Source organism: Carassius auratus, unplaced genomic scaffold (genome assembly GCF_003368295.1).
Source record: "Carassius auratus strain Wakin unplaced genomic scaffold, ASM336829v1 scaf_tig00214077, whole genome shotgun sequence".
Taxonomy (NCBI): Eukaryota; Metazoa; Chordata; class Actinopteri; order Cypriniformes; family Cyprinidae; genus Carassius; species Carassius auratus.
The window spans coordinates 1,006,849-1,022,403 of NW_020527513.1; the positions used below are offsets into that span (position 1 = coordinate 1,006,849).

Sequence of the window (15,555 nt, forward strand, 5' to 3'; positions counted from 1 at the left end):
AACGGGACTATACCAAAATACAGGGGTCCATGAACTCAATCCCAAGCGCTTCTGTTATTTGGACTGTCCCGGATCAACATCATTCAGCCTTTACTGACATCTAGCGGCAAAACGGCGAAAGAGCTATGTTTTAGTCCAGATGTTTTATTGCTAATAATCTGGGTTTGACACAGTTGACCATGAAGTTTTATGAAAGTTCGGGTTTTGGATTCAAATTTATACGAATTTATTTGCTGGTCAGTATTTTTAGTTTCTTAAACTTTTTATCGCTATTAGTTATATCATGAAGTCTGAAGACTGGAGTAACGGTTTCTGAAAATTCAGCTTTTCCATCACAGGAATCAATTACGTTTTAAAAAATATATTATAATAGAAGACAAGAATTTTAAACTTCAATAATATTTCATAATTCATACAAATCTTTACTCTCAGTTAATATAAAACGGATTTAGATTAAGATGTTTACATCTTTCTTTTTTCTTCTTTTGTGTGATGTTTGCTAAATAAAAACTGCCTCTCTTTCATATTGTTTCAACTAATCAATAATTTGAGTATAGCACCATTTTACACTGTGAAAAACATCAATACATAATTCCTACACTCAGCTGTCTCTGCAGTATTTGTAACGATCATATGATTCTTAGTGCCTGAGTTTTTGTTGTCTCGTGCAAAAGCACATTTAGTGTGAAAACAACACAGATCTGTAACACGGAAGCTGACAAAAGAGGAACACCCTTTTGTGTCAGCTCTGACATACCATGAAAAACCACAACTGATTATACGCAGCAGAGGGGTCTTGTCCATATTAGTGTGTGATTGTCTGTGTATCTCTTAAAGAGACCTACCAGCATTTAACTGACCGCACAAGAGGGAGACACTATCATCAGCTAATCCAGAGAAACCAGAAAAGGTAAAAAATGATATATATATATTTTCATTTAATGTTTTATCTATTGATAATGAGTAATTTAAAATGATAACAGTTCAACTTAAATAAGTGACTTTAATTCATATCATGAACAAATGGTTGATCATTTAGAATAGAAATTTACAATATAATTCAATATTAAGGTTTTTGAATGACATCTAAAGCATTTGATTTATATAAACTGTATATTATCTGAAGGAGTATGTTACACATTGCCCTATTATGCCTTGTTGTGTCTACGTAAACATATTTTATTGTGGGGTTTAAATTACATTTATGTCACAGTTTAAATAGACATGAAGTTGAGTTGTTCAGTATTATTTTATTACGTTTCTTGAGTTTGGCTCCATTCCAGTTTTTAGTTTCAGTTAACTATTCAGAATGATCCCACACACGCCCAATATAACCCAACACACCCCATTACATGCACTGATGGATTAGATGCTTGACCAAAAGAGGAAATGTGGTTCCATGTGATTCATAGAAACTGGAAGTATCAGCTTCTAAACTTAACTAGGATAATCATTTGATACTTCTAGTACACGATCTGTTCAGTAATCTTATGTTTGATTAAACCTAATTTTTACCATATTTGTGGGATCTCTCTGCTACAGAATGGCAGCATGGGACCTTACAGTCACAGTGGAGGATCTTGGTCCTGATGCCCCGCCCATCCAAATCAGTGTGACCTCTGACCTGCACATTGGAGGAGTTATTCTCAAATTAGTTGAGCAGACCAGTGAGTCATGCTCAAGATGCTGTTATATTATATTTGCTAATAAAAATATCCATTCCATTTTTTTTTTTCAACAACACAAAACAAAACAAAAGTCCCATATTTGTGTAAACTGATTAGAATTAAGTATGGTTCCTAAATCTTTATTCACCCTGTGAAATGTTCCTGTGTCTTATTTCTAGACCTGAAGAAGGACTGGTCCGATCATGCTCTGTGGTGGGAGCAGAAGCAGCAGTGGTTGCTGAGGACCGGCTGGACACTGGACAAATGTGGGGTACACGCAGACGCTCGCCTCGTCTTCACCTCACAGCACAAGGCTCTGCGACTGGGCTTGCCGAATGGGGTGACGCTGAAAATGCGAGCCTGTTTCTCCAGTCCTGTATTTCGCACAGTCATTGCCATCTGCAGGGTTCTCAGTAAGTGAAGGATCAAGACTGAATCCAGCACCCTCTCTATATGCAATCTGTTACTAAGTTTCAGGTTTCCACTTCCAAAACGAATGTTTCTTGCTTTTAGATTTACGTCACCCAGAGGAGCTCTCCTTGCTCCGTCCTGTTGAGGAGAAAAAGAAAAAGAAGGACAAAGATTCCTCAGAAGAGCTGTATGATCTTACAGATGTTCCTCTAACCGCAGGTGTGCAAAATAACACATTAAAGAAGCTGTGAAACTGTGACACATTTTTGAGTATTCTTTTGATGAATAGGAAGTTTAAAAGAACTTGATTTATTTGAAATATAAATATTTTGTAACAGTATACATGTCTTTACTGTCACTTATGATCAGTTTAATGCATCCTCTCTGAATAAAAGTATTACAAAAATACTTACTGACCACAAACTGGAATGGCATAGGCCTAAATGTAATAATAATAACACACAGTTTTCACTGTGGTCACAGTATTTTAGTTTAAAGTGGATTTTATCTGAACGTAGGCTCTGTTCAAGCTCTGTACAATGGCATGCCGGCTCATTTTGCTGACTCTCCGAAGACCGAGGCTGTGTATAAAATGCTGTCTGTCAGCTTGCCCTCACCTGCTCCTGAAGCCATCGCTAGACTCTACCGGCCAGCCAGTGTGGTGGACAAAACACACATTAACACCAGGTACAGCAGAGAAACAAACACATACTTAAAAAAAAATCATAATACACATTTCATCCTTAATATAAATGCTCTTCTGTTCCCTGGAGGTGGCTGGATTCATCTCGTTCACTAATGCAGCAGGGAATTCAAGAGAATGACAAACTATGGCTTCGTTTCAAATACTACACTTTCCATGATATGGATCCCAAGGTAGGGCTGTCTGGTTTGGGCATCCATGTGTGGACAAAGGACAAAGTTTATAAGAGTCAAGAAATTAAAATCGATTCTCTCTTTGCTGTAGTATGATGCAGTGCGTTTGACGCAGTTGTATGAACAAGCTCGCTGGGCTATACTTTTGGAGGACATAGACTGCACAGAAGAGGAAATGATGCTGTTTGGCGCCCTGCAGGTAGAAAACATAACAAATAATACTGCCATGAAAACTATAAAACAGATTAGTAAAATTGATGTTAGCATTAAAGGATTATACAATAAGGCATTTACCTCTATTTCCCACTTTCTTATTCAGTACCACATAGGAAAACTGTCCTTGTCTCAGGACATGGTCTCTTCCTGTCAAGGGATGGATGACTTGGAGTCTGCCCTGAAATCTCTGGAGGTCAAGATGGTGGGAGATAGCAACAGCACAGACATGCTGGTGAGAGACACATTCTCTGTATTAACAGAACAGCAAAAAAGGCACATGGAGACTGAATTGCAGAGACAGACTCAAAGGTATCAGAAGTACTGTCAGTAAAAATCGGATTTACTTTCACAGGAAAACATGACTGCTCCAGAGCTGAATGACTATTTGAAAATTTTTCGGTAAGGTTCTTTCCTTTGGCCAAGTCTGCTGAATTTTTTTATTTTTATTTTTTATGTTGGTTTAGAATCAGTTTTCACTCATAAATCTCTAGTAAATTTCAAAAACAATTGCAAAGAAACAACAAGTTTGAAAATTTTTGGATGAAACATCATTTTTAACATTTTAAGCCAAAAAAATTAAATAGTATTTTCTTGTAAAATATAATACAAAAATCTTTGTTTTATTAACAACTTGGAAAAAAATAAATAAAGTGCATAATCATTTGATAATTAATCATTTTCCACCCTGCAGGCCTAAGAGACTAACTCTCAAGGGTTACAAGCAATACTGGTGCAAATTTCAGGATACATCGATCTCCTATTATAAAAGCAGCGAGGACCGCTTTGGAGAGCCCATTCAACAGCTGAACCTGAAAGGTCATTTTTATTTTATTTTATTTTAACCCAATATAGAAATTTTGCTACATGAGAGAATTAGATGAAAGTGATTCAGTGAACTGAACATGCTGCAGTAGAAAAATAGAACAAAAACTAAGTTAGATAAGTAATACTTCAATGATAAAATCTAATTGGTAAAGTAAGATAAATCAGATAAATCCCCTGGCCTTGTTAAGTAAAAAAAAAAAAAAGATTTTGCTTCGGGCCTTATGTATGCATATATGTATGTTTAATTGAGTCATTTCTGCACTGTGCTTGTACAACATGTGAATATGCTTTCACACCTCAGTCAAGGCTGAAACCAAAGTACACACTCATCAGTCTAGGCCATGTTATCTGAAACACATCTGCTTCTCTTTAGGCTGTGAGGTTGCCCCAGATGTCAGTTTAGCAGGCCAGAAGTTCTGTATCAGACTCCTCATTCCTGCACCAGAAGGCATGAATGAAATCTACTTGCGATGTGAAAATGTATGGAATTGTCGGTAACATTCATTTTTGTAAATGAAAAATCACCAAGGCTGCATTTATTTGATCAAAAAACAGCAAAAACTGTAATACCGTGAAATGTTATTTCATTTTCAAATAATTGTTTTATACTTTGGTCCCACTTTATATTAATATCCCACCTCAATAGCAGCAAAAGTGCTTTGCAAAAGAATATAAAGACAGTAAGTACATTGTACTTATGTTTTGATGTTAGTTTATAGTAGTTAAGGACACTCAATATAAAGTTGGACCTATATTTTTATTTTTATTTTTTTTAAATAATGTATTAATGTTATTGAAATTCAGAATTTTAAGCAAATATTATTCCAGTCTTCAGTGTCACATGATCTTTCAGAAATCATTCTAAAATTGAGATCTCGTGCTTTTCAGTATTGAAAATATATTGTGATGCTTAATATTTTATGTGGAAACCATGATTTTTAGTATTCCTTGATAAACAGACAGTCCAAAAGACATTTTTGTTGCAATGTAAAAGTATTTAATGCCACTGTTGATACTTTTAATGCATCCTTGTTGAACGAAAGTATTAATTTCTTTAAAAAAAAAGTAATAATCTGACCCAAAAAAAGGATTCAAGATTAAAAACAAATTGTCTATTTTTAACAAATATAATTTTTTGTTCCCACCTGCCCTACTGAATCAGGAGAAGCAGTATTCTCAGTGGATGGCCGCCTGTAAGCTGGCATCCAAAGGCCTGACATTATTGGACATCTCGTATCAGAATGAAGTAAAGAACATCCAGACGTTCCTTTCAATGCAGCGTTCCAACTGTGCAGCTCCTGTTGCACAAACTGACGACAGCATCAACACACTCGGCCTCGTCTCGCCCAGATACCATAAGAAATACAAGCCCAAACAGGTAGAGTGACCATGAAACTTGTGACTTATTTCATATTGTACAATGCACTGCAATGTTTGTTTCACTTCATCTATTCAGTGTTTGTGAAGCCTTCACCTCTTCTTGTTCTTTTCAGTTAACCCCTCGTATCCTGGAGGCCTATCAGAATGTCGCCCAGCTCTCTTTGACGTCTGCCATCTTGAGGTTCCTGCAGATCTGGCAAGCTCTGCCTGATTTTGGAACTTCCTACTTCATGGTCAGGTAAATAGACTAACCCTAGAGGCACAAAAACATGGTCAGCTTAAGATGTACCTTTTAAACAAGCTTGCATGCACTTGTAGCAGGTATACTATGGTATATGGAACCACAAAAGATTTATTTTATAATAGTCATCGAAGGTGATCAAGTTTCACAGTACTGTTGTATCTCAGGTTTAAGGGCAGTCGTAAGGACGAAGTTCTGGGCATCGCTAACAACCGTCTGATCCGTATAGACCTGGGAATCGGAGATGTGGTGAAGACTTGGCGTTATAATAATATGAGACAGTGGAATGTTAATTGGGATATACGACAGGTAGGTTTCACTAAAAGTATGATAAAATGATAATAACTTTATGATACATTTCATTTAAATGAAGGAGCCCTTATTCTTGCCCTACGCAATTTGTCCCTGACTTACTTTTCAAAAGTTTGGGTCGGTAAAACACTATATTATAGAAGAATTGTTTCTTGAGCACCAAATCATCATATTCGGATGATTTCTGATGGATAATATGACAATGAAGACTGGAGTAATGATGCTGAAAATTCAGCTTTGACATTACAGGAATAAATTACATTTTTAAATATATATATAAAAAAAATTAAAGACAGTAAATATAAATTGTAATAATGTTTCATAAAATTGTTGTTTTTACTGTATTTTTGATCAAATAAATGCAGCCTTGCTGAGAAACATCTTATTTGTGGCTTTAAAAACTTTTTGAATGGTAGTGTACGTGCTATGACACATCTAATATAACACACTTTTCACTTAGAAATTCAGTCATTTATATCATCAACACCTGTCTCTATTGTAGATGGCGATTGAATTCGACGGAAACATTAACATAGCATTCAGCTGTGTGAACGCAGACTGTAAGGTTGTGCACGAGTACATTGGAGGATACATCTTTATGTCCACTCGCTCCCGACAGCAAAGTGACACACTGGACGAGCAGCTCTTCCACAAACTCACCGGCGGCCACGACGCTCTCTGAGCACCAAGCAATGACTTACAGAGGAAAAAAACATTACTGAAGCTACAAATGGAGGAAAATTATAAGAATTCAGTGTTAGCTCTGCACAGCATCTGTCCCTTTGTTTTGCTTGTTTTCAGTGAGTCAATATTTAGTGATCAATATGCAAGCATTGAATTAAGAATGTCTAACTGTCTAACATTGAAACATGGATGCTTTCAATAACGTTACACACACATGCAATGAGTCTGTATAAACCATCACACTTAATATATGACTGCATAACAGGAAAAAATGACAAAATTAACAATTTCAAATGTCCGAAAACTATCTATCTGTATTGAATTTTGTCATTAGGGTGTCTGTATTTCTGTCATCTCATGTGAGTAACAGCTCAGGAAACCACTATCATTGTCTGACCAGACAATGGACTATTAGTCAATAGCTCACAGTTTCCTATCTCTGTCCAGCAGAGTTTCAGTTACTGCACCAGGGTTATTTTTAAATGGGTGGGAGAGTTTAGTATTGAGTTAACAAAGTGCCATCTCTGCATTCTCCTGATGAGTCCACAGCCTTGCTGATTCTCCATTATTCACAAGAAACATCATGTGTTCAAATACTGTGCGTGATACTAAACATTATGGGACAACATTATATTCATTTAAATCATGACATTTGTTTTTACTATTTGAGTGTGTGTATGTACAGCCAAGTTTATGAGCTTCTAGTAGTAATTTCAAATCACTCTCAAACAAAAAAAATAAAAAATTAAAAAAGGTGGTAAGATTCTGCATTATTTTGTAGGTTGTTTTTTTTTCTGGTGTTACTTTATTTTTATTTTTATCTGTATCCATACCCATTGTGATTTCCACATTTGTATTTCACTTTGGATAAGAGTAAGTGCTAAATCACTAATCTGCTAAATTCTTTCAAGCTAAAAAAAAAAAAAAAGTGTAATTTGGTAATATGGGCTGTTCTCATCCACGGAGGAGAATAGCATGGACTTTTTATACCCATATACAGCATTTGTAATTATGAAGAATAAATAGTTGCTACCATGTGAAAATGTTAAACTTCCTCAAACAGGTTTCTGAAACAACTCCCACTGCTCAGTTCACTAGAAGTGTGAGGGTCCGACTGTAAGTTTCCAGTCCTTCAGTCCAGCCAAAGAGTCTAGAAGTCAATCTGTTCTTCAGTGTTATGCAATGCTATACTTACTGGATTGTAAAGAATAATCCAAAGTAGTTTTTCTGATCTTTTATCTAGACCAGTAGTTTCTCTTCCCTCTTTGAAAATATGTAATGTTGACCTCTTAGACTTTAAGTGTAATAACAAACTTATTTAAAAAGAACTTAAACGTATCATCACTGGTGATTATAAATGTTATTTTCTGGGAGATGTTGAAACCTCAGTAAGGGACAAAGCTTTTACCCGTTATATGGCTTACCTAATTGCTCCAAAGGTCAAGGAGACTCATTATAAAATTATGTTTAGGATATATCCAGTTAGTGACTTTATACAAAAACGATTTCATTTCGATGTGGATCCTTGTGGTTTCTGCTCTTCATTTCCTGAAACACTCCATCACCTTTTCTTTTACTGTGAGGTTTCTTCTAAATTTTGGTTTGATATACATAGCTGGTTGTCAGTAAAAATGGAGACAGTTTCTCCTATAACCCAGCAAGATGTGCTCTTTTTTAAATGTTATTTAAATTCATCCTTCTCTGATGTTGTGAATTTTGTTTTGTCGATGGGTAAATATCATATACATACTTGTAAATGGAAAAAATTTAAACCTTCCTTCAATATATTCTTATGTGAGTTTGTTGAAATGTTTCAGAGCTTAAAATGCCTCAAAAAAACTTAATCGAAAATCGGAAAAGTTATGCTTCTCTTTGTCAAAATATCTATTATTTTAGAAAAAATGTAAATAACTTCATCGACTACAATTTTGGTTTCATCCTTGCTCCTTGTTATTGTGTTTTTGTTTTATTTTATTTACATTTTTTTCTCTTTAATGTAAACTCTGTGCTGGTCTATATGAAAGTGTCTTACATTGTTGGTTCCCTGTCTTGTTATGTAAATTAAGCATAAAAAAAAAAAAAAAAAAAAAAAGTTCTTCAGTCCAGCTGAGGGCGACACTCAGACAAATACATGCAGCACGTCATAGCGAAGAAGACGTCACCCGGAAGTCGTCCCCGTGTAACACGCTTGTAAACAACTCTCGAGCTTCCTACAGATCAAGGTGGAAAACATTTATCATCGTTTTTTGAATTTCACCAAACAGCAGGTAAATGAGTAGCTTATTTACTTAAAACCTGACGTATCAGCGATACTGGCTATCACTTTTTCAGTTAAATCTACGTCAAATACAAAAGTTGCTGTAAATTAATACTTAACGTTAAGATATCGTAACCGTCTGGTTTCTATGTTAATTATGCATTTCTACTCTTTCAGCAGATTTTTTTCTTTATTTATTTATTTTATCATATTTTTTATGTAAAAATGATTTCTGTCTATGATTCTGATCGTGATCTCTTTGTATGTAACTGTTAGGTGTAAGGTTAGCTGAAGATGATGTCGAAGGAGGAGGGCAGCGTTAAAGTGTCGGAGGGGATCGTAGATCTCGAAGAGCCGAAGAAAATGACCCGAGAAGACTGGCGGAAGAAAAAAGAGCTGGAAGAACAGAGAAAGTTAGGAAATGCTCCGGCTGAAGTTGACGAGGAGGGAAAGTATGTTGAGCAGATGAACATAATACATAACTGTTCATTCATACATATAAAACTGTAATAAAAAAAAGGTGTTAATGTTTTTATCATATATGCCATAACGTTTCCTGACCGTTAATATTTTGTTACCAGGGATATCAACCCTCATATTCCCCAGTACATCTCATCTGTCCCTTGGTACATTGACCCATCAAAGAGACCCACCCTCAAGCACCAGAGACCCCAGACAGAGAACGAGAAACAGTTTACACCCATCGGAGATTGGTACAAAAGAGGTGTACAAGAAGTAAGCACTACCTCTACCCAAATAGTCATATGTTATAAAAAGTGATTTAGTGTCTAAACCCTTTTTCATTGCCTCCCTGTCAACTAGAAATCAGTAAGCACAAAATACAGAAAGGGAGCATGTGAAAACTGTGGTGCCATGACTCATAAGAAGAAGGACTGTATGGAGGTAACTAGTTCATAAAATGTGTTATGATGGCGTTGTTGTATGTTAGTAATGCTCTTTCTATTATACGATCATACTATTTCGATCTAATACTGTGCAGTATATACTACTGTTCAAAAGTTTGGGCTCAGTAACATATATTTTAAAGAAAGTAATGCTTTTATTCAGCACGGATGCATTATATTGATCAAAAGTGACAGTAAATTCATTAATAATGTTATAAAAGATCAGCATTGATATTAATTAGAAATGTGTCTTAATTGTGTCATAATTAGAAATGTATACTTTAATATAGAAAACTTTAAATGTTATTGAAATTGTAAATATGTACAAAAAATGTTTACTCTTGTTGATTTGTTGTTTTTGTTGTTGTTGTTTTTTGATCAAAGAAATGCATGATTCGCATAAGAGACTCCTTTTAGAAAAATTCAAAAATCTTACGGACCCCAAACTTTTGGTCGTTATTGATTTTAGAAATAAAACCTGCATTTTAATTTTTGATTACAATGTGTGCAAAAAATGATTTTGATAGAGACCCAGAAAAGTTGGAGCAAAGTTTTCTGGCACAGGCTTGGCACCAGATGAGCATGAACAGATCCAGCTCTCAATGGATTATGATGGAAAGAGAGATCGCTGGAATGGCTATGATCCCGATGAGCACACGCGCATTGTAGAGGAATATGCAAAAGTTGATCTGGTAAGTCATGTTGTTGGATATTTATGTGTATTTATGTTTATTTTATTATACAGCTAGGCTATTCTCAGCAAAGGCAACTTTTGACATGTGATCACTGTCATTTTGTTGGAAGGACTTTTTACTGTATAGGCAAAGCATGTCTAATTTAAATATTTTTTTTTGTGACAGGCTAAGCGTACTCTCAAAGCTCAGAAACTCCAGGAGGAGTTAGCTTCTGGTAAATTAATAGATCAAGCTGTAAGTATTCAAAATTAAATCTTTTCCTTGGTATTTTTCTACATTCCTCTTATAGCTGTGTGATTTCTAAAAATGGTATATGTTTGTCACAACCTTTTATGTATTACCTTTGTGTTACTAAACAGTATGTCTTATATCTAGAACTCAAGGAGGCATCTTATCGATGATGCAGCACAGGTAAATGTCATATTCAGATGAATCTTTATGCACTTTGTAGACTATAAAATAAAACTCAAATCATAAAGCCACTTCACTCACTCAGTTCAAGTTTTTTCCTCACCCTGTCCAGGACCACAGCAGTGAAGATGAGGATGACGACAAATATGTTGATGACTTCGACATGCCTGGACAAAACTTTGATTCCAAGAGACGTATCACAGTTAGAAACCTGAGAATCCGGGAGGACACCGCTAAGGTAAAAATAACTCAAACTTTTGCAAACCAATCAATGTTACTTAAAGGCATGACGCTACTTGTTTTTCTAGAAATATGTGCATTTTTTTATTTATTGATTGATTGGCAGCTGCGCTAATAAAGTCACACTATAAAATCCTACGGTCTTATCATCAGGATTTGTAGTAGCATAAGATTACACATGAATATTTTTACCACAGTCTGCTGTATCATGTTTTTCCCAACTTATTTTACAGTATCTCAGGAATCTGGATCCAAATTCAGCATACTACGATCCCAAGACTCGAGCTATGAGAGAGAACCCATACTCCAACGCTGGAAAGACTCCAGAAGAGTAGGTGCTTTTCTCATTTTCTGTGCATGCAATCAAGGGAAACGTTGGGAAGTTACAGGCTTCTTACAGAAAGCTTGCAGAATGTGTGTTAAGTAGGGGTTACAACACACATTGTTCACTACTAATCAAGACATAAGTTTATCTAATTAAATAGATGAACAAAGCCTGTTAAATGCCAAGAAAGCGGATGTTCTTATGCTTACTACATTTCAAGTCATCACACTGAATCACACAGTCCTTGAGTGTCTCTTTCTGTAGTTGTCTCTGCCTGTCTTTAAAAGGATGTGTTTGGTTCGTTAGGGTGGGCTACGCCGGAGACAACTTTGTGCGCTACTCTGGAGACACCATTTCCATGGCCCAGACACAGCGTGAGTAGTCTTTGTCAACTCATACATAAACTGCAAAAAAATGTGGGCTCCAGACTCTCAGTTCCTGTTGGTCTAACATTGTTTTGTGTCTTCTCTGCAGTCTTTGCTTGGGAAGCCTATGAGAAGGGATCTGAAGTGCACCTCCAGGCAGATCCCACCAAGCTGGAGCTTCTCCATCAGTCCTACAGAGTCAAAAAGGATGAATTCAAAGAGAAACAGAAAGAGAGTATTTTGGAAAGGGTACGGTTTAGAATCTCCTTTTTTTTTTACATATAGCAAAACGTCCTTCATCCTCTGCTCGGTGTACTGATGGCTTCATGTCGCACTTCTCTGCAGTATGGTGGGGAGGAACACTTGGACGCCCCTCCACGAGAGCTTCTGCTGGCTCAGACAGAGGAGTATGTGGAGTATTCTCGTCATGGGGCTGTGTTGAAAGGACAGGAGAAGGCTGTGGCCTGTTCCAAATATGAGGAGGATGTGCTCATTAATAACCACACGGTTAGTTTGCTGGCACTAATGGAAGTGCTACATAACAGGACAAGTGGCATAATAATAATAGATTAGTTTTATGAATGTTAAAGATGTGTTCCTTTGGTTTTGCAGTGTATCTGGGGATCGTATTGGAAAGATGGCCTTTGGGGTTACAAATGCTGCCACTCGATGGTGAAGCAAAGTTACTGTACAGGAGAAGCTGGCAAGAAAGTAGTGGTGCGAATCAAATTTATCCAAATTTACATTTTATCCAACACAAATCTCTTCTAAAAACGAATTGTCTCCTTTTTTTTTCAGAGCAATTCTTGTATTCCATTTGAAGATGATGGAGAGGAGGCCCAAACGAGTAAAGAACCAATGACTCTTTTACAGGTACATTTTACAGCCGCCTTTCTTTTGTGATATGATTTCAATGGAAGAACATGGAAGGTAGATGATTGTATTACACTAATATGTTTTTTTTTAATTCACAGATGCACCAGGAAAAAATGAAAGACAAGAAAAAGAAGAAAAAGAGCAAGAAACATAGAGATTCTGACAGCAGTGATGAGGACGACGAAGCAAAAAAGACAGAAAAGCTGAAGAAGGTGGATGGGCTGTTCCTGCCACACAAATTCGTATCTTCATATTCAGATGCATCAGTGTTCTACAAAGCCTGTTGTAAAAGAAAATATTGTGTCTTTTTGTGCAGGCATTGAGTGCGGAGGAGCAGAGGCTGAAGCAGTTGGCTGTAATTATGCAGCTCGACGAGAGGAAGCGGCCGTACAACAGCTTAAAGGAAGTGTGTGAACCCACAGAGGAGGAGATGGAAGCCTTCCACATGAAACGTTACCGGCCCGATGACCCCATGGCCCCTTTCCTGAGGCAGTGAATGAAAAAATACATGTGTTTTGTGACCAGCTAAAGCGATGTCACAGTCACCGTTTTTGTAAAATCTGTTACGGTTGAATCTGTGTTACGAAAAGACCACTGTTGAGCTAATAATGGGAAACATTCCATATTATTGACATGGCAGTCTGTTAGATACTTCAGTTTTAACATCTTTATACTTTATATAAATCTGTGCAGATTATAGTAGAAAATAAATCAGATGTATTTTCTCAATGTTTTCATAATGTGTTTTTATTTGTTTTGTTTTTTTGACAGTACATGGTTGTATTAATCTTTTAATAATAAAGTGCCCCATAAATCACAAATGGGTTATGCTTGGTCAATCGTCTGTTTTGATTTAACAGATATATTCCATTGTCAAATATGTTCAAGTTATTAAAATAGACTCATAATGAAAATAATCTGACTAGTGGTTGACATTAAACATATTTAAACCTGAACATGACTATGTTTGGTCTTGTTATGGTTTTTTCTAAGTGACATGTAATCCAAAACATTGCAAATACACAGAAATGTTAAGGGTGAGTGATGTAAACGAGCACATTTCACATGGCTGTAGTTTTGTATAATATAAAGCTGTTTTTTAATTGATTTGTGGGCTGCAGAACTACAGTTTAACAGTCTGATGAATTTTCAAACGAATCCCCTCCCCCATTTTGTTCAGTTACATCATGGATGAACTATCTGGCAGAGCATGTCCGTGCTAAAACTGGGTGTTTGCCTGCAAAGTTGTGTGGAGGACATGTAAGATACAAATCGATTCAAAATCTTGTTTATATTCTCCATTTTTGACTTAGCCAAAAGAGCTGCTGGACCTCTACTTTGCATTACAACACCAATCTCATTCCTCTGGTGAGGATTTTTTTTTCTAATGCATGCTTTAAATGTGTTGTATAAATGTGTTCTTTGGTCGTTACTTAAATTTACTAACTAAATAAAACTGTTCACCAATAGACCTAAGTCAAGTTATAACCTGTATTATTCACAACCTGCATGTATATAATGTGATTTATGGTGCTTATCTCTGTGAATGACTCTGTATATGTATATATACAGGAAATTCATGGAAATTCCCTACAACAAAAAAATCTGGCCCCATCTGCTCTGTTTGCAGGCACAGCTGTATCATGCATCAGTTACTGGCTGTTTGCCTGCTGTCTCTGTTCTCTGTGCTGACTGCAGACTCGTCCAAGAAGGGACGCAACTTTACTATCTATTCATCACAGCTTAGCTGCAGTTTGCCAGGCCCTAAGGGTCCTCAAGGGAGTCCAGGTGCAGCAGGTCCCAGTGGTAACGTAGGCAAGATGGGGATGCCAGGTGCTGATGGCCAGGATGGGAAGGATGGTGACAGGGGAGAGAAAGGAGACAAAGGTAAAGCATATGAACATGTCTGTTGCAGTTATAATGCCATTAATGAAAAATAACATTCAAAGTATTAACATATGCGTTATTTTTGTTGAATATTAAAGTATGTTGTCATTTTTTATATGAAATCACATTTGGACAAAAAATGAAAATAAAATGGGCAAGTTGTTTCATAATACATGATACAACCTGTCTGCAAAATAAATAAAAAGTAATTTAAATACATTTGTGAATTTTATTCTCAAATGTCAGGTGAACAGGGTCGTCCTGGGAACCCTGGAAAATATGGACCACAAGGACGTCCAGGACTTGTTGGGAAGGCAGGACCACGAGGCCTTAAAGGGGTGCGAGGGGCACCTGGTGTGTCTGGAGTTCCTGGGATCAAAGGAGAGATGGGAGATGTGGGGGAAACGGGCGCTGCTGGAGGCTGTGACTGTGGAGCAGAGGCGCGATCTGCTTTCTCAGTAGCGGTAACCAAGAGCTATCCCAAGGAACACACGCCCATTCGTTTTAACCGTATTTTAATGAACGAGGGTAACCATTACAATGTCACCAGTGGCAAGTTTAACTGTGTGATTCCTGGTGTGTATTACTTCACATATGACATCACGTTGGCTAACAAACATCTGGCAATCGGGCTTGTCCAGAATGGCCAGTACAAGATCAAAACATTTGATGCCAACACAGGAAACTACGACGTGGCCTCAGGATCAACAATACTTAGACTGCAAAAAGGAGACCAGGTCTGGCTTCAGATCTTTTATTCAGAACAAAATGGACTGTTTTTTGATCCATACTGGACAGACAGTCTTTTCACAGGATTCCTCATTTTTGCTGATCAGGTTGCTTGAAATTAGGTGAAGACCAATTCTGGATCATTCTGATTGAACGTTTTATTTGTTTTGTATACATTTGATAAAAATGGCCCCCAATAACCTGCATTTAAAAACATTTTATATGAAAATATAAATAATAAATTTGAACTATA

At 36.6% G+C, this 15,555-nt stretch overlaps 3 protein-coding genes across 4 annotated transcripts; all 3 read left to right on the forward strand.

Annotated features, from left to right (window-relative positions):
• The first annotated feature begins 758 nt into the window (after positions 1 to 758).
• Positions 759 to 6,771, forward strand: LOC113091101 (fermitin family homolog 3-like). Its single transcript, XM_026256537.1, has 15 exons — positions 759 to 910; positions 1,543 to 1,667; positions 1,847 to 2,080; positions 2,181 to 2,297; positions 2,597 to 2,765; positions 2,852 to 2,954; positions 3,046 to 3,153; positions 3,274 to 3,402; positions 3,523 to 3,569; positions 3,862 to 3,986; positions 4,369 to 4,475; positions 5,158 to 5,373; positions 5,489 to 5,613; positions 5,784 to 5,925; positions 6,431 to 6,771. The coding sequence occupies exons 2-15, from the start codon at positions 1,544 to 1,546 to the stop codon at positions 6,608 to 6,610; spliced, it is 1,926 nt and encodes a 641-aa protein (XP_026112322.1). The 5' UTR covers positions 759 to 910; position 1,543; the 3' UTR covers positions 6,611 to 6,771.
• Positions 6,772 to 8,709: 1,938 nt separating this feature from the next.
• Positions 8,710 to 13,642, forward strand: LOC113091096 (pre-mRNA-splicing factor SLU7-like). Of its 2 annotated transcripts, none has more exons than XM_026256528.1 (16): positions 8,710 to 8,834; positions 9,146 to 9,321; positions 9,451 to 9,604; positions 9,692 to 9,772; positions 10,302 to 10,466; positions 10,635 to 10,703; positions 10,845 to 10,880; positions 10,993 to 11,118; positions 11,354 to 11,451; positions 11,752 to 11,819; positions 11,920 to 12,059; positions 12,156 to 12,317; positions 12,423 to 12,527; positions 12,609 to 12,683; positions 12,785 to 12,898; positions 13,003 to 13,642. In XM_026256528.1, the coding sequence occupies exons 2-16, from the start codon at positions 9,164 to 9,166 to the stop codon at positions 13,180 to 13,182; spliced, it is 1,731 nt and encodes a 576-aa protein (XP_026112313.1). In that variant the 5' UTR covers positions 8,710 to 8,834; positions 9,146 to 9,163; the 3' UTR covers positions 13,183 to 13,642. The 2 variants fall into 2 exon arrangements, with proteins under 2 accessions (XP_026112313.1, XP_026112312.1); XM_026256527.1 differs by having other exon boundaries at positions 8,781 to 8,879.
• Positions 13,643 to 13,760: 118 nt separating this feature from the next.
• On the forward strand, positions 13,761 to 15,511 carry c1qtnf2 (C1q and TNF related 2). Its single transcript, XM_026256529.1, has 3 exons — positions 13,761 to 14,054; positions 14,317 to 14,573; positions 14,820 to 15,511. The coding sequence occupies exons 2-3, from the start codon at positions 14,330 to 14,332 to the stop codon at positions 15,416 to 15,418; spliced, it is 843 nt and encodes a 280-aa protein (XP_026112314.1). The 5' UTR covers positions 13,761 to 14,054; positions 14,317 to 14,329; the 3' UTR covers positions 15,419 to 15,511.
• Positions 15,512 to 15,555: the final 44 nt, after the last annotated feature.